At 43.5% G+C, this 27,516-nt stretch overlaps 1 protein-coding gene and 1 long non-coding RNA gene across 3 annotated transcripts; one reads left to right on the top strand and one right to left on the bottom strand.

Annotated features, from left to right (window-relative positions):
* Positions 1-429: 429 nt before the first annotated feature.
* LOC131469579 (receptor-type tyrosine-protein phosphatase beta-like) lies at positions 430-27,484 on the bottom strand. 2 transcript variants are annotated; one of them, XM_058644698.1, is made up of 33 exons: positions 27,070-27,484; positions 21,110-24,165; positions 20,516-20,789; positions 19,807-20,088; positions 19,447-19,710; positions 18,784-19,047; positions 18,320-18,589; positions 17,978-18,244; positions 17,571-17,837; positions 16,593-16,856; positions 16,260-16,523; positions 15,190-15,453; positions 14,849-15,109; positions 9,725-9,994; positions 6,443-6,706; positions 6,086-6,352; positions 5,702-5,992; positions 5,311-5,589; positions 5,093-5,242; positions 4,770-5,022; positions 4,426-4,535; positions 4,230-4,335; positions 3,544-3,621; positions 3,424-3,441; positions 3,260-3,341; positions 3,091-3,181; positions 2,931-3,007; positions 2,640-2,774; positions 1,867-1,989; positions 1,591-1,754; positions 1,243-1,378; positions 734-857; positions 430-569 (listed from the first exon to the last, which is right to left on the bottom strand). In XM_058644698.1, exons 1-33 carry the CDS (start codon positions 27,113-27,115, stop codon positions 547-549), a joined length of 9,084 nt encoding a protein of 3,027 aa, XP_058500681.1. In that variant the 5' UTR covers positions 27,116-27,484; the 3' UTR covers positions 430-546. The 2 variants fall into 2 exon arrangements, with proteins under 2 accessions (XP_058500681.1, XP_058500682.1); XM_058644699.1 differs by having other exon boundaries at positions 21,110-24,159.
* On the top strand, positions 2,768-9,619 carry LOC131469586 (uncharacterized). The gene is made up of 4 exons (XR_009241814.1): positions 2,768-3,250; positions 4,254-4,453; positions 7,266-7,375; positions 8,677-9,619. It is a non-coding gene; the product is annotated as an uncharacterized LOC131469586 (long non-coding RNA).
* Positions 27,485-27,516: the final 32 nt, after the last annotated feature.

Here is a 27,516-nt window from a genome sequence, read left to right as displayed (position 1 = left end):
GGTGAGCAACTCCATAGGAATGAACGGAACCAGAGGGGCGGTGCTCTATCCAGTTCTTATAATACATAATACAGACGAGTACTTCCTGTCTGAATGTGAGTACTTCCTGTCTGATATAAATGAATATAAATGAGTTGTTGATCCACTGCTGCCTCCATCACTAAGTTAAAACGTCTTATTTTGAAATCCTTTGTTCAGATTGACCACAGTGACACAGAGTGACCACAGGAGGCAGCAGAGGACCAGCAGCTCCTGTGATTTTCTCTCTGGACTTTGGTGTGGGAGAGTGAGTGCTTTACAAATGTCTGTCTCACAGTGAGATAAAGATGTGATCATGTGACGTAAATATCATAGAAACTTTATTATCTTTTTTTATTAAGTTGTTACATGAACTGTCTCTTTAAAGATGAAACAGACACAGAATAAATATATAATTTAATTGTAATTTATTTACTGTTTATATGATGAACACATGATGTATACGTACATATATATATATTTGTTTGTATGTATATACAGTTGTGTGATGTCATTTCTTGTTGAGGTTTAACGTCTGGAGTTCAGTGTTTCTGTAAACAAGAACAAACACACACTCATCAGCTTTGATCTTTAATCATTGATGTTTAATAATTGATCATTAAACATTGATCATTGATCTTTAATCTTTAGTAATTGATCATTAATAATTGATCATTGATCGTGAAACGTTGATGAGTGATCTGTGATCACGCACCTCTATGACTGCTCACTTTCATGTTCTCATAGACCATACAGAGAGAGTTCTCCTGCTCACTGTGGAGAAGTCTTCTGGCTCTGAGAACATCTCTGACACACTGATGCAGGAAAGAGTATTGACGCTGACAACACACACACACACACACACACACACACACACACATTCAGTATTATTGAATAATCCACACCTGTGATTAGTGTGTGTGTCTGTATGTGTATGTAGATAGATAGATAGATAGATAGATAGATAGATAGATAGATAGATAGATACTTTATTCATCTCACAGAGAAATTCACAGTTCAGCATCTCCAGAATATGTTACAAGATAGAAACATAAGAGGCATGCAAGTCTATGTACAGTCTAAATATAAACTGAAACATATGTATGAAAAGGAAAAAAGAAAAAATATATAAAAAATATAAAGACGTTAAAAAGAATGAGATGTGTGTGTGTGTGTGTGCGTGCGTGCGTGCGCGCGTGTGGTGTATGTGTGTTTGTGTATTACCTCAGTCTGGACCATGTGTGATCTGTGTAGTCTCAGGTCAAACACAGAACCGTAGATGTCCACTGTATCTTTGGTGTCGAGTTGCTGTAGAACTCGGTCCAGAACAATGAAGGTCCCAGTACGACCAACACCAGCACTGATGACACACATACACACACTGTGATTTCATTGATCACATTGTTCTGATTTGGTTTTTATTCCTGGATCCAATGCAGAGAACCAGATTCAAAATCAGACACAGAACAAGTCACCTGGTTCACAGTCAGAACCAGAGTCCACAACGAAAGCAGAGTCAGAACCAAATACACAGTGAAGAAGAAGACAGTTCTGTGTGTGTAAATTCTGTACCTGCAGTGGACCACGGTGGGTCCAGATCCTGGGCTTCTGTTGACATAGTCTCTGACAGTTCTGACAAACTGGATCAGGGACTGAGTCGTCTCTGGAACACCATGATCAGGCCACACAGTGTAGTGAAACTGACGAATCAGACGAGAGAAGCTGAGCTGCTCCTCCTAACACACACACACACACACACACACACACACACACACACACACACACACACAGATTATGATGATGACGATGAAGATGATGAAGATGAAGGTGGCGCATGTAAAGACGTACGCTGCACATGTTGAACTCTCGTATCGTCCACTCAGGTAAAACAGACTCTGACGTCATCCTGACGATCAGATCTCCATAGAACAGAGAATCCTGGTCAAACGGCCAATAATGATCACACTTTACCTGCAGGGGAGTAAACAGCAGCTGAGACAACACAGTCAACCTCAACACAGTCAACAGCAGCTGAGACAACACAGTCAACCTCAACACAGTCAACCTCAACACAGTCAACAGCAGCTGAGACAACACAGTCAACCTCAACACAGTAAACAGCAGCTGAGACAACACAGTCAACCTCAACACAGTAAACAGCAGCTGAGACAACACAGTCAACCTCAACACAGTCAACAGCAGCTGAGACAACACAGTCAACCTCAACACAGTCAACAGCAGCTGAGACAACACAGTCAACCTCAACACAGTTGAGGTCAACCTAGTTTTATAACACAATTCAGTTTCAGTTAGTTATCGTTTTTAAACTCTAGTTAGTTTTTTGTCTTTTTTTCATATTTATTTTAGTTCACGAAAATGTTTTTTTCAATTTTAGTTTTGGTTATTTGGTTAGTTTTCATTAACTATAATAACATTGCTTGTGCAATTAATACAGTGTTGCTAACGTTAGGTAACTTCACTTGTACAGCAATAATGTTTCAGCTTTTAGAGTTGCTCATGATAGGCCTTAACTAAGTTAGCATGTAAAACAGTGATTAAGTGATAATACTTGGTGAAGAACAAATCAAGTCATGCTTCTACAAATGTCAGAGGTCACTCACTCGTCCTTTCTCCACACACTGAGTGACCATCACAATGTTGTGGACGTTCTGCTCCCACACCATCTTCCAGAATTCGTCTTTGGTCCCGGGCAGAGGTCCCTGAGTGGCGATGTACTCCCGACGGAAGTTATTACCCTGAAAAATATAAACAGGTGACCATGGTGTCACGTGATCAGGAAGTGATGTCAGAAGATGGTGTCACGTGATCAGGAAGTGATGTCAGAAAATGCTGTCACGTGATCAGGAAGTGATGTCAGAAGATGATGTCACGTGATTAGGAAGAGGTCTCACCGGGATGTAGCTGGCATTGATATAATCTGAGCAGGGGTCGTCATCTATGTAGGACAACTTCACTCTTGTCGAGTCATCTGCACACAGAATCCACACATAAGTGAGACACTCCCCCCAATCCCATCCCGTCCCCTTTGTGGGCGGAGCTGCAGATACACACAGGTCAAGATGTTGTTGTATCGGTTCTTCCCGCGGTTCTCTGGCAGCAGCGCAGAGTCCATAGGCTGATTACGACCGACGTCCTTCAGGTCCTGGTGGAGAAGAGGCCACAGAACAGAGTCAGGAGAGAGCACTCACTCAGTTTCCCAGGAGTCATTGCAGTAAGTCACCTCGTATTCCTCTGAGAGCAGGTAACTGGAGTCAGCCTGAAGTTTGAGGAGGTGAGATTCAAAGTTCATGATCCTAACAGGACTGAAGGAGAAGGTAAAACATTCACCACAACAACTCAAGCAGACAACACATGATGTGAAGATGAAGGAGTTGGACTTCTCACCTGGAGATGTGGCGGTGCCTGTGTGTGTGTGTGGGGGGGGGGGGGGGGGGGGCGACAGTAAACAGTATGTTAGTCCAAGATAAACAACAACAATGACTCATTCATCACTTAATCACTTACCCTCTGACCCCAAGATGACCTGCTGATGGTGCTCTCTCTCTCTTTACATTCATCCCAATGGTCGCTCTCTCCTCAACACTGAAACACCACACAACTGGTTAGAAACAAGTTAATGAAACAACACAACTGGTTAGAAACAAGTTAATGTAACAACACAACTGGTTAGAAACAAGTTAATGTAACAACTCAACTGGTTAGAAACAAGTTAATGAAACAACACAACTGGTTAGAAACAAGTTAATGAAACAACACAACTGGTTAGAAACAAGTTAATGTAACAACTCAACTAGTTAGAAACAAGTTAATAAAACAACACAACTGGTTAGAAACAAGTTAATGTAACAACTCAACTAGTTAGAAACAAGTTAATAAAACAACACAACTGGTTAGAAACAAGTTAATGAAACAACACAACTGGTTAGAAACAAGTTAATGAAACAACACAACTGGTTAGAAACAAGTTAATGAAACAACACAACTGGTTAGAAACAAGTTAATGTAACAACACAACTGGTTAGAAACAAGTTAATGTTACAACTCAACTGGTTAGAAACAAGTTAATATACCAACTCAACTGGTTAGAAACAAGTTAATATAACAACACAACTGGTTAACTACACTCATAAAACTTAACAGTGTGTGTGTGTGTGAGAAACAGTGTGTTGTGTGTGTGTGTAGACACTTACACTTTGTGATCCTTGTGTTTACAGATGATCAGAGCGATGACTCCCACCATCATGGCGATGAGGAACAGACCAGCACTGACGCCCTCGATCACACCATTCAGAGGCTCTGCAGTGCATACACACAGTTACACAGTTGTGTGTGTGTGTGTGTGTGTGTGTGTAAAAAGAAGTGATGATGACGAAGGTCCTTCCTCACCAGCTTCAGTGATGACAGGAAGTGACAGGTAAGTGTCGGCATACAGAGGAGAGACAGTGGTGGCGCTGTTGTCTTCACCAAACAGCTGAGTGAACGCTCGGACACTGAGTCTGAAAAAACACGTCAACAACACGTCAACAACAATCCAACAACACGTCAACAACACGCCAACAACACGTCAACAACACGCCAACAACAATCCAACAACACGTCAACAACACGCCAACAACACGCCAACAACACGTCAACAACACGTCAACAACAATCCAACAACACGCCAACAATACGTAAAATCTGGTGTTGATCAGTTTTGGTCACATCATGAGTTCAGTTAGACTTTGGACCTGTAGGCCGTCTTAGGCTTCAGTGGCCCGTCACAGAAGTGATTCTGGTCTTTGCTGGTCTCTGGATCACAGGTGCCCCCCAGTGGCTTCATCCCCGTCCCCAGACTGATCTGGAAGCTTTGGGCGGAGTCGGGGCCCTGTCCACAGTGACTGGTGAAGTAGCTGGTCTGGTAGAACTTGATGGAACTGTTGGATCTGTAGTCCTGGTAGGAAGGTAGTGGGTGCTGCTGCACTGGCTGCACATTAATAGAACCTGCGGAAGAAGAAGAGCTGAGATTAACCCGGCCAATGAGACATGAGACATGGTGACAGGGTGTCGGTACCTTCTGACTCGGTCACTACCACAGTGAAGAACCTAATGGCACCGTTGACGTCACTGAACCAGCTGCAGTTGAACTTAAAGGTGATGGAGGAAGTGGTGACCACAACGACCTTCTGACTGACCCTGTTGCGGAGGGGTGGGACTGGAGGACCTGCATGTGGAGTTGTGTTTCAGAATGTGACCCGTTCAGTGATGTCATTCAAGTGCACGTCCACTTACGGTCGATCATGGTGACCACGCTGTCCTGAGCCTCATCGCTGGTTGTCCTGTCCGACATTACCTTCACTGAGACACTGTAGTGTTTATGTGGCTCTAGCTCCGTGATAACGTAGGCGGTGGCGTTTTTCCCAGTGCGTCGGGAGTAGACCAGTGTCCACGAATCCTTGTGGAGACAATCTATGATGTAGGAGTCATAGTCGGCCACTGGAGGTGCCCAGGAGCAAGCGATGGAGGTGGAGCTCTGAGGATGACAGTGGAGGCTCTGGACTCGCTCTGGCTCTGCAACAACAAGACACGTCCACAACATGACCTTGAATCCCTCACCTGAAGTCTTGGAGTTGTAATTGGATTACCTAGAGAACTATACTGTGTAACAACTAGTGCCACCTACTGGTTCTGATGCTGTAGTGGATTGGTGTGCTGTATGTGAGCCAGGTCCCGGGTTCTGTCGTGCCGCTGACTGTGCGGAGACTGAAGGTGTAGAGTCGTCCAGGGAACAGCCCCCTCAGGAGGCGGCTGCCGGATGTGCGGCTGTGGTAAGGGTTGATGATGGACAGCTGATCCTCTGGAGTCCACTGAAGGTCGAAGTTATCATAGTCGGAATCTACAGGACTGTTCCAGGTCATCTCCAAAGAGGTGTTGGTTACGGCCCCAAACAGGATGGAAGTTGGAGGTCGTGGAGCTGGGGGGGGGGGGCGAATGGGCAGAAAGAATAAAATAGTTGTTTCTGCATCACGTGACAGTGAACAGCAAACTAAACATCAGCTGGACTCACCGGTCCGACCCACGGCGCCGACTCTGTTACAGAGCTCACCACTCAGACTCAGCATCTCGGCTCGATACAGTCGTCCTGGGACCAGACCCGAGAAGACAAACCCAGTGACCTCTGGACCCAGTTGCTCCGCTGCTCGATGCTCACCACCATGGTCATAAAGACACAACAGGAAGCCGCTCACGTCACCGACACCGCGATCCCACGTCACCAGCAGAGAGTCGGACTGGTTTCCAGTCCCGACTCTGAGGGACAGAACAGCTGCTGGTACTGAAGACATCAGTGAAGGATCAGTGACCTCCATTGTGATATGTGTTTACTCATTCATTTGTGTGATCGTGTGTGTGTTCATCTGCTCACCTGTCCTGGCCCACATGAACGTCTGGTTGCTCTGCTCACCGCTCAGAGTTACAATCACCACCTTGTACGCCCTTCCAGGTGTGAGACCATGGAAGGTGCACTGGCGCCCATTGGCCAGAAGACGGCGTCGCTCCTGCAGCGACTCATCGCTGCGATACAGGACGACTTCATACAGGTCCAAGTCGCCCTCCGGTGGAGACCAGAGGAAAGACAGGCTGCTGGTGGTGTTGGACTTAATGGACAGATCAGTGACAACAGCAGGACCTGAGGGGAAGAGAAAGTCTGGCAGTCTTCATGTGTTCACATGTTCACAGTCTTTAAGTGTTCACATGTCAACAGTCTTCATGTGTTCACAGTCTTCATGTGTTCACAGTCTTCATGTGTTCACATGTCAACAGTCTTCATGTGTTCACATGTCAATAGTCTTCATGTGTTCACATATTCAGTCTTCATGTGTTCACAGTCTTCATGTGTTCACAGTCTTTACATATTCACAGTATTCATGTGTTCACAGTCTTCATGTGTTCACAGTCTTCACACGTTCGCTGCGGCTCTCTCCTCCGCCCACTCCTTCTCCCACACACCCAGATCCACTGGAAGAGGTGGCGGGACAGGTCTGCTCATCAAACCCAACTGGACTTTTACTCTTTACACACTGCCACACTTTTCATTACATTACATTACGTCATTATTATGTCATTTAGCAGACGCTTTTATCCAAAGCGACTTACAAGGGAATTCTCTTCACAGTCGTTTGAATTTCATGCTGTAACTGTAACTCACCCAGTAAAACTAATCATTGTTGTCATCTAACATCCACCAGGCCCATTGGGACACTTCTTGGAGGAACTAGATGTCCTCCTTTCAAACATCCCAGAAAATGGCCACCTTGACCTCATCTTCACCAGAAACTGCTCCACCTTCGACCTCAAGGTAGCTCCACTTCATGTCTCTGATCATTTCTTCATATCCTACTCTCTCCCACTCTCCCAATCTGATGATCTCATCTCATCAGATATTGCACTTGTCCGTTGTAACATTCGCTCTTCACATTCACTCTCTCTGTCCTCTTACTTCACGGCGGGTTCGTAAGTCCTCCCCAGCCCTGTGGTTGTCGGACTCAGTGCGTGCTGAGAGAGCCACGATACGGGCAGCAGAAAGGAAATGGAGGAAATCAAAACACCCTGACGACCTGCTTTCCTATCATTCTCTTCTCTCCACCTTCACTGCCTCTATCTCTGCAGCCAAACAATCTTTCTATCAGACTAAAATTCAATCATCTTTCTCTAACCCCAAAAAACTTTTTTCAATCTTCTCTAACCTCCTTGAGCCCCCCACTCCCCCTCCTCCCTTCTACCAATTCACTTTGTCAACTACTATACAAAAAAAGTAGATGACATTCGCTCTTCTTTCTCAACCCCACCTCCTGATCTCACCACTCTACCAACCACAAATTCAGCTCCTTCTCTATCCTCTTTCACCCCTCTATCTCACGATCAAGTTCTTTCCCTAATAACCTCTGCCCACCCCACCTCCTGCCCCCTTGACCCTATCCCTTCTCACCTTCTTCAGTCAATTGCTTCTGATCTTCTTTCTTTCCTCACCCATCTCATTAACACATCTCTATCATCTGGTTGCTTTACGGACTCTCTTAAAGAGGCCAGAGTGACCCCCCTCCTTAAAAAACCCACCCTTGAACCGTCTGAAGTAAATAACTACAGACCTGTCTCTCTTCTTCCTTTTCTCTCCAAAACTCTGGAGCGTGCTATCTTTAATCAACTCTCTTCCTATCTTCACTGGAACAACTTTCTCGATCCTCTTCAGTCTGGTTTTAAAGCAGGTCACTCGACCGAAACTGCACTTCTTGCTGTCACTGAGCAACTCCACACTGCCAGGGCTGCCTCTCTCTCCTCTGTACTCATCCTCTTGGACCTTTCTGCAGCGTTTGACACAGTTAACCACCAGATCCTTACTTCCTCCCTTCAAGAACTAGGTGTCTCAGGCTCTGCACTTACCCTACTTTCGCCCTATCTTCAAAACCAAACATACAGAGTAACCTGGAGAGGATCTGTGTCGTAACCCTGTCCTCTAGCTACTGGGGTCCCTCAGGGTTCTGTCTTGGGCCCTCTCCTCTTCTCTCTATACACCAACTCTCTTGGTTCTGTTATTCACTCTCATGGTTTTTCCTATCACAGCTACGCCGATGACACCCAACTCATTCTCTCTTTTCCCAGCTCCGAAACACATGTAGCAGAATGGATCTCTGCTTGTCTGACCAAAATCTCTCAGTGGATGTCTGACCATCACCTGAAACTCAATCTCGACAAGACCGAATGTGGGTGTGACACTTGATGACCATCTCTCCCTCACTGCCAACATTGCTGCAACAGCTCAATCTTGCAGATACATGTTACACAACATCAGAAGGACCTGTGCCGCCTTCTAACCCAGAAGGCGGCACAGGTTCTGGTCCAGGCTCTTGTCATTTCACGCTTGGACTACTGCAACTCCCTCCTGGCTGGTCTCCCTGTGTGTGCCATACGACCTCTGCAACTCATCCAGAATGCAGCAGCTCGACTGGTCTTCAACTTACCAAAATTCCCCCACACTACACCGCTCCTCCGCTCCCTTTACTGGCTTCCTGTAGCTGCTCGCATCCGCTTCAAGACTCTAGTGCTTGCATTCCATGCTACAAACGGATCCGGTCCAGCCTACATCCAGGACATGATCAAAACCTACACCCCAGCCCGCCCACTCCGCTCTGCATCGGATCGCAGAGGCATTCGCAGAACTCGAGACTGTTCACTCTCCTAGCTCCCAAATGGTGGAATGAACTCCCCATCGACATCCAGACAGCGGAAAACCTTCACATCTTCCGCCGCCGACTAAAAACACATTTCTTCCGACTCAACCTCGACTAAGGCGACGACAAAACATTTGGGTTGTTTTTACCCAAATGTTTAAATGCACTTATACACGTAAGTCGCTTTGGATAAAATCGTCTGCTAAATGACATGTAATGTAATGTAATGTAATAATCACAGTCTTCATGTGATCACATGTTCACAGTCTTCATGTGTTCACATGTTTACATTTTTCATGTGTTCACAGTCTTCACATATTGACAGTCTTCATGTGTTCACAGTATTCATGTGTTCACAGTCTTTATGTGTTCACAGTATTCATGTGTTCACAGTCTTCATGTGTTAACCCTCTGTACAGTTTGTTGTAAATAATAAAGTTAGAAAACATTTTGTGTTGACGTGTAAAAAGTCGTCTTACGTGTCCGTGCATCGGCGCTGACCCCGGTGCTGAAGACACCTCCACTGGCGGTCTGGACCAGGACTCGGTATTTCCTTCCCGGTGTGAGGCGGTCAAACCTGTAGCTGGTGCGTCCGTGTGTCTGCGAGGCATTCATCACCAAAGTGCCTCTGTCATCTAGCACCTGCAGAATGTAGCCGTCAGCCACGCCCACAGCTTCCTGCCAGCTCACCTGGAGGCTGCAGGTAGTGTGAAGGTTCTCCACCTGCAGCGCCTTCACTGCGGCAGGAACTGGACACATGAATCAATGTTTTAACAAATCAGTCAAATCAATCAGTTTTGAAAATAGATTTTTATATACTATATATGTGTACATATATATGTATATATGTACACATACTGTATATGTATATATACATATATTTATATATGTATATATATATGTACACATATATTTATATATGTATATATATACACATATATGTATATATACATATATTTATATATGTATATACATATGTACACATATGTATATATATATATATATATATATATATATATACACAGTTGCAAGAAAAAGAATGTGAACCCTTTGGAATTATCTGGATTTCTGTATAAATTGATCATAGATTGTGATCTGATCTTCATCTAAGTCACAACAATAGACAAACACTGTCTTATTAAACTAATACCTCACAAACAATTATATGTTTTTATTGAACACACAATGTAAACATAAACAGTGCAGGGTGGAAAAAGTATATCAACCCTTGATTTAATAACTGATTGACCCTCCTTTAGCAGCAATAACCTCAACCAACAGATCAGATCTGCACAACAGTCAGGAGGAAGTTTGAACCTGTTCGTCCCGAGGCAGTGTTGTTGTTGAGCAGTTCTCCCCTCACTGACATCACGGTCACCTTGTACTTCTGTCCAGGCTGCAGAAGGACTCTTGGTAAAGGTGTATTTTCTTCTGTTGTTGATTTACTTCTGTGCTTTGTGTCGTTGTCCTGTTGCTTCAGCCATCCTCTGTTGAGCTTCCGTTGGTGGACAGGTGGCCTTAAGTTCTCCTGCAAAATGTCTTGATAAACTTGGGAATTCATTTTCCCATTGATGATGACAATCAGTCCCTGAGGCAGCAAAGCAGACCCAAACCATGATGCCTCCTCCACCATGGTTCACAGTTGGGATGAGGTTTTGATGTTGGTGTGCTGTGCCTTTTTTTCTCCACACATAGCGTCGTGTGTTCCTTCCAAAAAACTCAACTTTGGTTTATTCTGTCCACAGAATATTTTGCCAGTAGTGCTGTGGAACATCCAGGTGCTCATTTGCAAACTTCTAATGTGCAGCAATGGGGTTTTTTGGACAGCAGTGGCTTTCTCCTCTGTGTTGCTCTGACAGTCATTGTTACAGGAAGGCCACTCCTAGGGAGAGTAGCGACAGTGCTGAACTTTCTCCATTTGTCTTACTGTGGACTGATGAACATCAAGGCTTTTAGAGATACTTTTGTAAACCTGTCCAGCTTTATGCAAGTCAACAATTCTTACTTGTGGGGTTCTGAGAGCTCTTTTGTGCGAGGCATGGTTCACGTTACACAATCCTTCTTGAGAATAGCAACCTCAAGACTGGTGTTTGTTTTTATAGGGCAGGGCAACTTTAACCAACATCTCCAACCTCGTCTCATTGATTGGACTCCTGGGGCCCGTTTCAGAAAGCAGGTTTAGTGAAAACTCTGAGTTAGTTAACCCTGAGATGAGGGAAACTCTGGTTTTTCGGTTTCACAAAGCCAGTCCAGCTTAACGCTGAGTCAGTTACCACAGCAACATACTCTGTGAACCTAACCTGCTCGCTGGCAGGTTTTCTTCAACAAACCCTGAGTTTCTCTGTGTCTCCTCCTCCTGCTGAGCCTGAAGCAGCTGTCTGACACTCTGTCTCATTTCCTCATTCATAAATTCTATCTCAGAACCCGTATCAGAGCATTCACCTCCAAAATCAATGAAATTTACGTCTTTCAAAACGTCGAAATCCCAATCAGATGTTACTTCCAGTGTGCAAACTATACCGCAGGTTTTCGGGGGGGGGGCTCACGTACAAATCATGTTTCCAGGGGAGCTCATGTCTCATTAAGGGGGGCTGAGACCCCCCTGGCTCCCCCGTAGTTCACACCAACACTGTGACTGTGTGCACATTCAGATTGTGTCAGATTGTTCGACCGTGTGTTACTGTAGGCTCATCATCACTGTAGACATTGTTGTGAAATGTTCCTGTCATAGATCACATCATGATGGAGATTATAGCTGATGTGAATATTCTGATGCAGCTGGAAACACTTTAACTTCACTGTAGTTTAGAGGTGACTTTTAGAATCTCGCTGTAGACGAGCATTTCAGTGACTGCGTTTATATTTAGATGTGGAAATATAGTCATGAAATAGTGTTGAGAAGGATGTTTTAATGTAAAATAGAGTCAAAAAAAGTGAGTCAGTTTGTATGGCGGACCAAAAAGGCCAAATTTAAATAAATAAATACACCATTAAATCATTCATTAAATGTGTCATGAAATAATTAAATGTGTCATGAAATAATTAAATGTGTCATTTATTAATTGATTAAATGTGTCATGAAATAATTAAATGTGTCATGAAATAATTAAATGTGTCATTAATTAATTGATTAAATGTGTCATGAAATAATTAAATGTGTCATGAAATAATTAAATGTGTAATTAAATAATTAAATGTGTCATTAATTAATTAAATGTGTCATGAAATAATTGATTAAATGTGTCATGAAATAATTAAATGTGTCATGAAATAATTAAATGTGTAATTAAATAATTAAATGTGTCATTAATTAATTAAATGTGTCATGAAATAATTGATTAAATGTGTCAAACTCTCCCATCAAAGTCAGAGGGCGGGGCTAACACTGATCGAGTCTGAGGCCGTTTCTCAATATCCATACTTGTGCGTACTTGAGCGTACTTGCGTACTCCCGTACTTGTGAAAACGTCATCAGCCTCAGTCCAAGTGCTGTTCCAATTCTCAAGTAAGCGAACAGCGAGGACGGTTCTCAAACCCGGAAATGTTCTCGCTCCGCCCATTTTTACCAAGTATGCATCGGAGGTGACTTAAGCGTACTTGCGATGGCCATGTATCCCAGAATACATTTCGGCGGAGCATAGCAGCAGATAATAGAAATATAAATCTGAAATAAATATTTTTCTGTGTCCCGGAACAAAGTTTTAACATCATTTGAGGCGAGAAATTAGTCATATAGAATTCAAACATGTGGTTTGTGTATGAAGATATGACGTATTTATAGTTTGGCAGCGACGTTTGTCGGAGGTGATCAGCTCCGCCTCTGCGGGCGCTCGGCGCTCACTGTGCCCGGCACAGAGCAGCGTTACCTCGGCCTGTCCTGATGAAATGATCCGCTGGCTCAGACGTCGCTGTCATTAGATGCTCGGTGTGATCCATAGATTTGTTGTTGACGTGTTATTTTGTTTTTAATGGAAACGTTTTGACCTGACAGTTTGAAGGTTTGTATATTGTTAATGTTTTATTTATTTTAACTTTGAATTTTAGATTTATATTAAAGTCGCACGGTCATTGTATCTGTATTTAAATATAATATGTAAATATTAGATATGTATAGTATAGTATGTAGAGTAGTATATATTTGTACACGTACATACTGTATATGTCATACATACATATATATATATATATATATATACTACTCTACAATGCTGTAATATATCTATTTTCCACATTTTATTATTTTATTGTATATTTTAATAGAAATAAATTAATAAATGAAGTTAAATATTTAAAATGTAAAAATAATAACAACATATATATGCATTTATTAAAAGTATTTCATATGTTCATTTATCAACACTGTAGGTGGCGGTAATGAGGCTGCAGCACTTGGCACCAGCCACCATTCAAACAGCAGAACAATACATACATACTTGCATACTTGAGTATTGAGAAACAACCACATACTTGTGTACTCCCGTACTTGGCAAGTATATACTCCCAGCGTACTTCTCAAGTATATACTTCCCAAGTACGCAAGTACATACTTGCTTACTTGAGTATTGAGAAACGGCCTGAGTCATTGCTTTGGTCTGAAATGGCATGGCCGCCATGTATCACAGCATAGCAGCAGAGAAAAGAAATATAAACCCAGAAATAAACATTTTTCTGAGTCCCCGAGCCCAGTTTTAAGATCATTTGAGGCGAGAAATTAGTCATTTAGAATTCAAAAATGTGGTTTGTGTATTAAGATATGATGTATTATATACATAGTTTGGCAGCGACGGTATCGGAGGTGATCAGCTTCGCCTCAGCGAACGCTGGCTGCTTAGTGTCCGAAGGAGAGCAGCATTACCTCGGCCTGTCCTGATGAAATGATCCGCTGGCTCAGATCATTTGAGGCGAGAAATTAGTCATTTAGAATTCAAAAATGTGGTTTGTGTATTAAGATATGATGTATTATACATAGTTTGGCAGCGATAGTATCGGAGGCATAGGCTCAGATTTATATTTTTGCCCGTGGGTGCCCAAATTATATAAATACCATCATATAAAGATCATATAATTCTGACTATATAGGGGTGGCATGCTCACTGCTTCTGAACATCTGATTTTAGCATACTCAGAGTTGATTGAACTAATGCTGATCAATTGTTCTGAAACCAAAAACTCAGAGTTTGACAGCTCAGAGTTGGCCAACCTAGAGTTAAGGTTTTAACTCAGAGTTTGTTGAACCTGCTTTCTGAAACAGGCCCCAGGTCGGCTGACTCCTGACTCCGATGAGCTCTTGGAGAAGTCATTAGCCTAAGGGTTCACATACTTTTTCCACCCTGCACTGTGAATGTTAACCCTAACCCAAAACATATAATTCTTTGTGAGGTGTTAGTTTAAGAAGACTGTGTGTGTCTGTTGTTGTGACTTAGATGAAGATCAGATCACATTTTATTGTGCAGAAATCTAGATAATTCCAAAGGGTTCACATACTTTTTGCAACTTCTTGCAACTGTATGTGTTCACAGGTGAGTACAGGTGTGTACAGATGTGTACGGGTGAGTACAAGTTAGTATTCAGGTGAGTATTCAGGTGTTCTCAGGTGTTCTCACTTGTTCGTCCCGAGGCAGTGTTGTTGTTGAACAGTTCTCCGCTCACTGACATCACCGTCACCCTGTACTTCTGTCCAGGCTGCAGAGACCCAAATGTCACCTGGTTCTGGTGTTTTGGGACACGTCGGACGTCGAGCTGTCGGTCATCTCTGAACAGAATCACAGAATGTTGGTCTACGTCGCCCTCTCCTGGCGTCCAGCTCACCTTCAGACTGCTATCCTCACTGCTGCTCAGGTGGATGTTCTTCACTCTGCTCGGAACTGAAGGACACAGATAACAGATCCTGTTTCAGATCATGGTTCTTCTTCTGAATGGATAACCTGACATGGGCTGTACTCACCTGTGCGCCCCTCAATGAAGAGTGTCCTCTGGTTGGGGCCGCTGAAGGTAGAGACCAGTATCTTGTAAAGACGTCCAGGCGTCAATGAAGACAGGACACACTCGGCCACGCTGCTGCCCAGAGTCACAGGAGGAAACACCTTCATGTCACTGAAGAGCAGCTGCACCTCGTAGTGATCCACATCACCTGGAGCAGGCCACCATGTTACCTTCAGCTCCTCTGTGCCCTGCCCAGCCAGAGCCAGGGACCGGACTGTTGCCGGGACTACAGGGACAGGACACAAACATTAGTCTCCCATTGATGACATCATATAAGCAGAGTCTCAGTCGTCTCAGTCCTCTAATGGAGTCTCAGTCGTCTCAGTCCTCTAACAGAGTCTCAGTCGTCCCAGTCCTCTAACAGATTCTCAATCGTCTCAGTCCTCTAACACAGTCTCAGTCCTCTAACACAGTCTCAGTCGTCTCAGTCCTCTAACACAGTCTCAGTCCTCTAACACAGTCTCAGTCATCTCAGTCCTCTAACAGAACTCTGTCTCTGTACAGTTGAAATAAAACCTTCTAATATATATTGAATGTAAACTGCAGCTGAACCTCAGTTTACTGCTGTTCTTCAATTCATACAAGTTATGATGGAACTTCAACACTAGTCTGGTTTTCCCGGTCACGGTCACGGTCTTGGTCTCGGTCTTGGTCTCGGCCTGGTCTCGAATTGGCCTTGGTCTTGTCTTGGTCTTGATTTAGGTGTTCTTGACTACAAGTCTAGTATTTAGAGACAGCTCCTGAAAGCCGGCCATCGTCACCACGTTAACTGGGATTTCACTTCAGTCACTGAAGGACTGAACCATTCTGTCAACTCATCTGAACTAATGATTCTAATGATTCACTTTTACCAAACACAACTGCTTTACAAGTCACGTGTTTGTGTCGCAGAGAAAACCGCACTGTGATGACTCCGCCCACTAAGAGGAGGTACAAAAACCTCTGGTTCTGGTTCTGTCACACATTTCATCATTCACTCATATGGACACGATGACGTCATCATGATGACGTCATCGTCACATTGTCACTCACAGGTCCTGCCGTGCGTGGATATGCTGGCCTCATATTTGCCACTCTGAGTGTTCACCAGGATGGTGTAGAGTCGGCCGGGCACCAGACCGTGAAACACACACTCGTTCTGCGACTTGTCCACCGTCTGGTTCTGCAGGAATACGTTGTTGTGTTTGATGAAGACCTGGTATAGGTCCAAGTCTCCGGCCGCATGATGCCAGTACACCTTCAGGTAGTCGTCTCGGGCGGCGTGGGTCGCTGTCGGGTTCTGGACCTTTGATGGTTCTGAGGGAGAGAAGTGAGTGTGACACTGGTGACAAAGCAAAAAGAAGAAAGACAGGACGAGGTGCTCACGTGTTCTCTCCAGGATGAAAGTGTGGTTGTAGTAGACGCCGCTGCGGGTGGAGATGGAGATGTTGTAGAGGCGTCCGGACACCAGAGAGTTAAACACACACTCTGGGCTGGACTTAGAAACGACCAGAGTGTGAAGAACCTTCTCCCGGTCCCTCAGGGTCACCAGATAACTCTCCACTTCACCTGCAGCCGGGCGCCACGACACGCTGAGGAAGTCCATGCGTCCATTATTACTGACCGTCACCTCGGCAACAGAGGACGGGACTGTCCAAGGTCAGAGACATGGCAGTGAGAACCTCACAGACTCAACTCCACTCTGTGTATGTGTGTGTGAGTCAAACACATGTCTCATTTTCTCAAAGTCCAAAAACCAGCAGATGAGTTCATGTAAGAGTTTGTTTTTTCTTATTGTTTTATTAACATAACATAACATTTCTGTAAACTTGAGTTCTGTTAACGTATGAAACTTTATGAATTTATTTAATCCTTCATAAGCTGAAGCTGTTTCCTGCAGCAAGGGAAGTGTGTTTATATTCTACACACGTCACTGCAGACAGGAAGTCTCTGACAGGAAGTCTCTGACAGGAAGTCTCTGACATGTTGAGAATTCCTGACAAATTCCTGCCTTTCAATGTTATTCTGCTTAAAAATCACACTTCCATAAAAACAATGTTGTGTTCACTGTTCCAGCTGCACTTATTGATTCAGTTAGTGATCTTATTGATCAGTTTACTTTCCTGTTAGTGATCAATCAGGTTTATTGATCAGTTTACTTTCATGTTAGTGATCGATCAGGTTTATTGATCAGTTTACTTTCATGTTAGTGATCAATCAGGTTTATTGATCAGTTTATTTTCATGTTAGTGATCGATCAGGTTTATTGATCAGTTTACTTTCATGCTTGGAGGATCAGAAAAATGTTGATCAACATTTGTATGGCTTCATGTCACAAGGATCAATAAAGTTGTGTGGTGTCACCTGTACGTCCCTCAGCGACCGTCTGTCTGGACGTGTGTCCTGCTCGGACGCTGGTCAGCACCAGCGTGTACAGAGCTCCTGGCCTCAGAGACTGGAAGCTGATGGTGCTGGTGTTAGCATCAACGCTCACATTCTTAATGACGCTGCTGTCGTGGATTAAAAGGACTTGATACGAGTCCAGATCTCCATCAGCTGGTCCCCACTGAGCCTGAAGACTGTCCACGGTGCCGAGGTTAGAGACATGCAGCCTGGACACCTGAGCTGGAGCTGAAGACAAGACTGGAAGATGTTAGCTAACACAATTACCCTGTTAGCTACTTTTAGCTGTCAAGTTAGCTACCACTTTAGCTTCGATGTTGGCCATTAGCTGACCTGTCACGCATGCAGCAACAAAGAGAAAAACGTACCAGTCTGCGCCATAACAGATGCAGAGCTACTCAAGTTCCCGCTGTTGGTCATCACAGTGACGCCATAGCAACGTCCCGGGGTGAGGAGGTTAAAAGTGCATTCTCTCGACTCCCAGGGGAGGAGCCTCTGAGCCACCACGGTGGCAGACTCCACCCTCCTGAGTAGCACGGTGAAACCATCCCACTCACCAACTGGTCGACGCCACAGGACGCTCAGGGTCGTGTCGTCGACGTGACGCACCAACAGCTGCTGCACAGGACGCGGCGCTGCAGGAAAACGTGGCAGGAATAAATCCACATGGGCTCTCACAGATGTACACAATGTAATAAACATTTACTGACCCAGTCGTCCGTCGCAGACTGCGATGTTTTTCAGGATACCACTGTGAACTGTGACCTCTGCCCTGTAGAGTCGTCCTGGAACCAGGTCGAGGCCGGAGAACTCCAAGTGTCGGCTCAGTTTATTTGTTGTCTCGTTAACAACGACCACTGACCTGTTCCTCAGTACAATGCTGTAGTTCTCCCAATCACCTGAGGGGGGAGTCCAGCTGAGCTTCAGTGTCCTCTCTTCACCAACGGGAGACATGGACAGGGACTTCACTGGACCAGGAACTGACATGGGACAGGAAGAAAGCAGAGTTAGACACAAAGACAGGAGAGAAGACCTGAAACTGAGCTGTGGTGTCATCAGCATGCTGTCAAATTGTTATGTTATCATGTCATAATCGTGTCACCATATCATCAGCATGATATCATTATTAATCATGTCTGGTTCTCTGGTTGTTGTGTCATGTGATCATTGTCACCTGTCCTCCCTTTAGTCGTTGAATCTGAACTGTGACCTCCAGCTCTGGTTCTGACAAACAGCTCATAGCAGCGACCGGGTGTCAGACCCCCAAATGTCACCCGGGTGATATTGGGCAGTAGATGGCGCTGTTGGGTGGGTGATCCTGGAGCCGATAAGGTGACCTGGTAAAAGTCCACACTTCCTTCAGGTGACACCCAGGATGCCAGCAGACTGCGTGAGCTGCCATTGTTGTCAAGCCTCAGGTTTGTGACTGCCGCAGGGACTAAGGAGACAGGACCAAGTAAGTCATGGCTCTGAAACAGAGACTCTCATTTAGACCTGAATTTTGGGCCTAAGTTTTCGGATTTGGACCTGAACCCTAGATTTGGACCCATATCGAGGCTATCATGGAGTCTGGATTAGAACAGAAAGTTTGGATTTTGTACCTGTACCTGATTTGGACTTGGATTCTTGTTTCAGATTCTGCATTTGGATGCAAATTCTGGAGGTGGATCCAAAATCTTAATTAACCCCTCACTCTGGATTTGGATCTGCACTATAGAATTGTACATGCACTCTCAATGTGTGCCTGGACTCTGGATTAGGACTCTGGATGTGAATGTTGTTGTCAAACATAGACCTGGAGCTAAAAAAAAAGAAGAAAATATCCCATAATATGTACCTGTGGCAGCCTCCCTGGAGATGAAGTTCTGCAGGCTTACAGCCTCTGTTACCACGGTGACAGTGTACAGAGTCCCTGGCCGCAGACCATCCAGTTCAGTCGACATTGTTGTATTTTTAAGAGTGACGTTCTTCAGCAGAACACCGTCCACATTTGTCAGCAGAACCCTGATCTGCTCGGTTCTGCCCACCCCCTGCTGCCAGGACACCGCAAGGCTGTCTGAGGACAAGGATGCCACCTGGAGACCACGGACAGAGGAGGGAGCTGGGCCAAGAAGACAAGTAAAATGCCTGAGTCTCCAGCAGCAGGTCTCTGGTTCAAGTCTGAACGAGACAATCAAAGCTGGAGACACTCACTCACCTGTAGCTGCTGTGGTGAGGACAGGTGTGGCGCTCCTGTTCCCACTGGTAGCCACCACGCTCAGTGTGTACCGAGTACCAGGGACCAGGGAGCTGAACCCAGAACGGGGCATTGCTGAGCCCATGATTCTGGTACTATGGGTGGATCCAGAGTTAGTGTCCTCTAATGTCACATCATACCAGTCCACATGACCCGCAGAACGAGACCAGGACACCCTCACACCAGGAGAATCGTACTGAAGCTGGTCCAGTTGGACCTCCAAGCCGGCCGGACTGACTGGGTCTGAAACGCAAGAAATGAGACAAGTGAGAAATTTGATTTTAGATTTTTAAAGTGTGTGTGTGTGTGTGTGTGTGTGTGTGTGTGTGTGTGTGTGTTTGTGTGTATGTGGGGGGATGTAATCCTGGATCTGGTCTCTGTGGGGACAATGATGTTGTCATGGAAACGAACAGGAAGTAGAGGAAGAGACAGGGAGGGGCAGGATGTTGAGGACAATTCCTGAACCCATTTCCTTGCTGTGGACATGTAGTCACATGCCTGCAGGTTCAGTCACTGACCTTCACATCTTACAACAACAGGAAGTGAAGGTAACACCATGTGATGGGGGTGGTGTTAGAAAGCAGGGTGTTATTTTATTGTCGTTTGTGTGTTTGTGTGGTTTGGTGACCATGTAAATGTTGCCATGGAAACAGTGATGTCACCCTCTCACCTGTGTGTGCTGGCATGCTGCTCTTCTCTCCATCGCTCATTGAAACCACAGTGAACTGGTACAAAGTCCCAGGTTCCAAACCTTCAGCTTGACACAGGAAGTGGTTCAAAGTGGCTCCATATGGGTCGCAGTCGCCTGTCTGAGCCTGTGTGTCGTGTTCAACGATCAGGCTGAAGTCACATGACAGACCACCGGTGGTGACCGTCACCACCCCTGAACGTGACCCTAAACTGAGCCCTGTCACATTCACCGTGCAGCGTGGAGCAGGTGGACCCTGAGGCAGGAAGTGACAAAACAAACACACACATAGGTGGACCCTGAGACAGGAAGTGACAAAGCAAACACACACACAGGTGGACCCTGAGACAGGAAGTGACAAAACAAACACACACACACACACACACAGGTGGACCCTGAGACAGGAAGTGACGAAACAAACACACACACAGGTGGACCCTGAGACAGGGAGTGACAAAACAAACACACACACAGGTGGACCCTGAGACAGGAAGTGACAAAACAAACACACACACAGGTGGACCCTGAGACAGGAAGTGACAAAACAAACACACACAGGTGGACCCTGAGACTCACAGGGGCAGATGTAGTTATGCTGCTCCTTTGGATCGTTGTGGTCTCAGTAGTGGGTGGTGTCCTTTGGATCATTGTGGTCTCAGTAGTGGGTGGTGTCCTGTGGATCGTCATGGTCTCAGTAGTAGGTGGTGTGCTTTGGATCGTCGCGGTCTCAGTAGTGGGTGGTGTCCTTTGGATCGTCAAGGTCTCAGTAGTCGGTGGTGTGCTTTGGACCGTCGTAGTCTCAGTAGTGGGTGGTGTGCTTTGGATCGTCAAGGTCCCAGTGGTGGGTGGTGTGCTTTGGACCGTCGTGGTCTCAGTAGTGGGTGGTGTGCTTTGGATCGTTGCAGTCTCAGTAGTGGGTGGTGTCCTTTGGACCATTGTGGTTTCAGTAGTGGGTGGTGTCCTTTGGATCGTCAAGGTCTCAGTAGTGGGTGGTGTCCTTTGGATCGTTGAGGTCAAAATAGTGTGTGGTGTCCTTTGGCTTGTTGAGGTCTCAGTACTGGGTGGTGTCCTTTGGATCGTCACAGTCTCAGTAGTGGGTGGTGTCCTTTGGATTGTCGCAGTCTCAGGAGTGGGAGGTGTCGTTTGGATCGTCGAGGTCTCAGTAGTGGGTGGTTTCCTTTGGATCGTTGAGGTCAAAATAGTGGGTGGTGTCCTTTGGCTTGTTGAGGTCTCAGTACTGGGTGGTGTCCTTTGGATCGTCGCGGTCTCAATAGTGGGTGGTGTCCTTTGGATCGTTATGGTCTCAGTAGTGGGTGGTGTGTTTTGGATCGTCATGGTCTCAGTAGTGGGTGGTGTGCTTTGGATTGTAGCAGTCTCAGTAGTGGGTGGTGTCCTTTGGACCGTCGAGGTCTCAGTAGTGGGTGGTGTCCTTTGGATCGTCGAGGTCTCAGTAATGGGTGGTGTCCTTTGGATTATCGCGATCACAGCAGTGGGTGGTGTCTTTTGGATCGTCAAGGTCTGAGTAGTGGGTGGTGTCCTTTGGATCGTCATGGTCTCAGTAGTGGGTGGTGTGTTTTGGATCGTCATGGTCTCAGTAGTGGGTGGTGTGCTTTGGATTGTAGCAGTCTCAGTAGTGGGTGGTGTCCTTTGGACCGTCGAGGTCTCAGTAGTGGGTGGTGTCCTTTGGATCGTCGAGGTCTCAGTAATGGGTGGTGTCCTTTGGATCGTTGTGGTCTTAGTAGTGGGTGTTGTCCTTTGGATCTTCATGGTCTCAGTAGTGGGTGGTGTCCTTTGGATCGTTGAGGTCAAAGTAATGGGTGGTGTCCTTTGGATCGTTGAGGTCAAAGTAATGGGTGGTGTCCTTTGGATTGTTGAGGTCTCAGTACTGGGTGGTGTCCTTTGGATCGTGGCTGTCTCAGTAGTGGGTGGTGTCCTTTGGATCGTCGCGGTCTCAGTAGTGGGTGGTGTCCTTTGGATCGTCGCAGTCTCAGTAGTGGGTGGTGTCCTTTGGATCGTCGAGGTCTCCGTAGTGGGCGGTGTCCTTTGGATCGTCGAGGTCTCAGTAGTGGGTGGTGTTCTTTGGATCGTCGAGGTCTCAGTAGTGGGTGGTGTCCTTTGGATTGTCATGGTCTCAGTAGTGGGTGGTGTCTTTTGGATAGTCAAGGTCTCAGTAGTGGGTGGTGTCCTTTGGATCGTCGAGGTCTCAGTAGTGGGTGATGTCCTTTGGATCGTCGAGGTCTCAGTAGTGGGTGGTGTCCATTGGATCGCCGTGATCAAAGTAGTGGGTGGTGTCCTTTGGATCGTTGTGGTCTCAGTAGTGGGTGGTGTCCTTTGTATCGTCGAGGTCTCAGTAGTGGGTGGTGTCCATTGGATCGCCGCAATCACAGTAGTGGGTGGTGTCCTTTGGATCGTTGCAGTCTCACTAGTGGGTGGTGTCCTTTGGATCGTTGCGGTCTCAATAGTGGGTGGTGTGCTTTGGATCATCGCGGTCTCAGTAGTGGGTGGTGTCCTTTGGATCGTCACTGTCTCAGTAGTGGGTGGTGTACTTTTGATCATCATGGTCTCAGTAGTGGGTGGTGCCCTTTGGATCGTAATGGTCTCAGTAGTGGGTGGTGTCCTTTGGATCATCCTGGTCTCAGTAGTGGGTGGAGTCCTTTGGATCGTCGAGGTCTCAGTAGTAGGTGGTGTCCTTTGGAAGGTCATGGTCTCAGTAGTAGGTGGTGTCCTTTGGATCGTCATGGTCTCAGTAGTAGGTTGTGACCTTTGGATCGTCATGGTCTCGGTAGTGGGTGGTGTCCTTTGGATCATCATGGTCTCGGTAGTAGGTGATGTCCTTTGGATCGTCATGGTCTCAGTAGTAGGTGATGTCCTTTGGATCGTCATGGTCTCAGTAGTAGGTGATGTCCTTTGGATCATTGAGGTCTCAGTAGTAGGTGGTGTCCTTTGGATCGTCATGGTCTCAGTAGTAGGTGGTGTCCTTTGGATTGTCATGGTCTCAGTAGTGGGTGGAGTCCTTTGGATCGTCGTGGCTGCAGTGGTGCCAGTAGTTGCAGCGGTGGTAGTTTTGGTGGCGACAGGTAAGTTTACAGAGGTGTTCGTTGGACTTGTGGGCGGGACCATCAGTTCTGAGGTTGTCATCTTTCCAACTGTTGGGGTTATAGTTGGAGCAGATGTGGGTGGGACTGATGTGGGTGGAGTATATGAGATTGGAGGAGAGGAGAGCACGCTCTGTGGATAGAAGATGAAGTTTACTTTGATTGTATTCTGAGAAGTGGGTGCAGTTTCTGTCCCCATGGTGGAAAAAGTGGAAGGTTGAGGTGTGGGTGGAGTTTCTGAGGTGTCCTCAGAATTCCATGTTAGACCTGTGGAGGACATGGATGAGGACGAGGAGAACAACGTGTTAGTCCTGAGTGACGGAGTCTCTGACATGTAATGGGTGACCTCTGGTGGACGGGATGAGAAGAACATTCTGGTGACTGAGGGTGAAAGATCAGGGTTTGTGATCGACCTCCCAGTGTGAAGGTCAGTTATGATGTCAGTTATGATGTCAATGACATCATCCACACGCGCTGGCGCTGTGTTGGGTACTGGGGCGGTAACTCCTCTGCGCCCTCTGTGGCTTCTCACTGTTACTGCAGCAAAAAGAAAAATATGGGGAATAAAAAAGAGAGAATTTCAAATTAGATTTAGAGGAAAAGTTTGTAGAGAATATTAAAAACGTGGATGAATGTAATATAACATGAATAGAACTTTAATATAACATGACTATAACATGACTATAACTATAATATAACTTTAATAGAAGATGAATAGAACTTTAATATAACATGACTATAAATATAATAGAACTTTAATAGAGCATGAATAGAACTTTAATATAACATGAATAGAGCATGAATAGAACTTTAATATAACATGATTATCACTAGAATATAACTTTAATAGAGCAAGAATAGAACTTTAATATAACATGACTGTAACTATAATATAACTTTAATAGAACATGAATAGAACATGACTATAACATGAATAGAACTATAATATAACTTTAATAGAACATGAATAGAACATGACTATAACATGAATAGAACTATAATATAACTTTAATAGAACATGAATAGAACTTTAATAGAACATGAATAGAACTATAATATAACTTTAATAGAGCATGAATAGAACTTTAATATAACATGACTATAACTATAATATAACTTTAAAGGAGACATATTATACCCTATTTCCCCAAGTTAAAATAGTTCCCTGGTGTCCTAATGAACATGTCTGTGACATGCTTTGGTAAAAATATCATAAGGATGAAGCACCATAGCAGTTCAATAACCCTGCCAAAACTGCCCCTTTCAGAACGCTCGGTTTTGTGCATGGTCCCTTTACAGGTAAACACACACCCTCTCCAAGTAAACTTACTGGTGGGGTGGTAACATTCGCGGTGAAATGCGCATGCTGCCGTCATTAGCGCAGGGAATTCAACATTGCGTGTTTTATCGCCTATACTTAGACTAAGGGGAACACGAAAACATGACTGAGTATTCTTTTTCCACACTTTGGCGACTGGTAGGGCCTCCAGAGTCCCAAATATAAGTATTACAATGATTAAAACATTGATTTTGCATAATATGCCCCTTTAATAGAACATGAATATAGCATGAATAAAACTATAATATAATTCTAATAGAGCATGAATAGAACTTTAATATAACATGTCTATAACTATAATAAAACTTTAATATAACATGTCTATAACTATAATATAACATGATTATAACTATAATATAACATGAATAGAACTATAATATAACATGTCTATAACTATAATATAAATGTAATATAACATGAATAGAACTATAATATAACATGTCTATAACTTTAATATAACATGACTATAACTATAATATAACATGACTATAACTATAATATAACTTTAATAAAACATGAATAGAACTATAATATAACATGTCTATAACTATAATATAACCCAAATATAACATGTCTATAACTATAATATAACTTTAATAGAGCATGAATAGAACTTTAACATAACATGTCTATAACATAATATAACTTCAATATAACATGACTATAACTATAATATACCTATAATATAACATGACTATAACTATAATATACCTTTAATATAACATGTCTATAATCATAATATAACTTTAATATAACATGACTATAACTATAATATACCTATAATATAACATGACTATAACTATAATATACCTTTAATATAACATGTCTATAACTATAATATACCTTTAATATAACATGACTATAACTATAATATAACTTTAATAGAACATGACTTCAACTATAATATACCTTTAATATAACATGACTATAACTATAATATAACTTTGATAGAACTTTAATATAACATGACTATAATATAACTTCAATATAACATGACTAACTTTAATATAACTTTAATAGAAGACGAATATAACTTTAATATAACATGACTATAACTATAATATACCTTTAATAGAACATGACTACAACTATAATATAACTATAATATACCTTTAATAGAACATGACTACAACTATAATAGAACATGACTATAACTATAATATACCTTTGATAGAACTTTAATAACGTGACTATAATATAACTTTAATAGAACATGACTACAACTATAATATAACTTTAATATAACATGACTGTAACTATAACTTTAATAGAACATGACTACAACTATAATATACCTTTAATATAACATGTCTAAAACTTTAATATAACATGACTATAACTATAATATACCTTTAATATAACATGACTGTAACTATAACTTTAATAGAACATGACTACAACTATAATATACCTTTAATATAACATGTCTAAAACTTTAATATAACATGACTATAATATACCTTAAATATAACATGTCTAAAACTTTAATATAACATACCTTTAATATAACATGTCTATAACTATAATATAACTTTAATAGAACATGACAACTATAATATAACACGACTATAACTTTAATAGAACTTTAATAGAACATAACTATAATATAGCATGACTATAACTTTAATAGAACATGACAACTATAATATAACATGACTATAACTTTAATAGAACTTTAATAGAACATGACAACTATAATATAACATGACTATAACTTTAATAGAACTTTAATAGAACATGACAACTATAATATAACATGACTATAACTATAATATACCTTTAATATAACATGACTAACTATAACTTTAATAGAACATGACTACAACTATAATATACCTTTAATATAACATGTCTAAAACTTTAATATAACATGACTATAACTATAATATACCTTTAATATAACATGTCTATAAGTATAATATAACTTTAATAGAACATGACAACTATAATATAACATGACTATAACTTTAATAGAACATGACAACTATAATATAACATGACTATAACTTTAATAGAACTTTAATAGAACATGACAACAACTATAATATAACATGACTATAACTTTAATAGAACTTTAATAGAAGATGAAAACAAAGACTCACTGAAAGAGCTGAAGCTCAGCAGTAAAAGGACGACGTGGACGTCCATCGTTGTTCAAACAAGAAACAGAAAAGTGAGAGAAAGGAAACAGCAGCAGCTACTTCCTGTCAGGCATTGTTCTGGTGACCATCATCAAGGAAGGAGGAGGAGGAGACACAAGAGGAGGAGGAGATTCAATACATCCTGCATCACTCCATCTCCTCTGTGCATCACTTTGTGTCAGTGTGTGTGCGTGTCACGATGACCCTGTTACACATGGTGGTCCAGCGGCTCGCATTGTTGCCTCACAACAAGGTCACTGGTTTGATCCCAGTGCGTGTAAACCCACGTTCAGAATTGGCTCCTCCTCCCATGACCCTGAGCAGCAGTGGGTGTCGGCCATGAACGTGATTTTTATTCAAATGAACTTGTTTGTTTTTTAAAACTTTATTTATAAACATATGAAAAAG

Source organism: Solea solea, chromosome 12, assembly GCF_958295425.1.
Source record: "Solea solea chromosome 12, fSolSol10.1, whole genome shotgun sequence".
Classification (NCBI taxonomy): Eukaryota; Metazoa; Chordata; class Actinopteri; order Pleuronectiformes; family Soleidae; genus Solea; species Solea solea.
Note: the sequence above shows the minus strand (reverse complement) of the source record. Positions and strands in the feature narration are given on the sequence as shown.

Bases quoted from the DNA above. Each gene is read 5' to 3' on its own strand.
- LOC131469579 (XM_058644698.1), bottom strand. From the start codon at position 27,115: ATGGACGTCCACGTCGTCCTTTTACTGCTGAGCTTCAGCTCTTTCA. The intron at 16,524-16,592 runs GTGAGCACCTCG...TCTCTCCCTCAG, and splicing joins TTTCATCCTGGAGAGAACAC to AACCATCAAAGGTCCAGAAC. The intron at 4,536-4,769 runs GTCCAAAGTCTA...GTGTTTTTTCAG, and splicing joins AAGCCTAAGACGGCCTACAG to ACTCAGTGTCCGAGCGTTCA.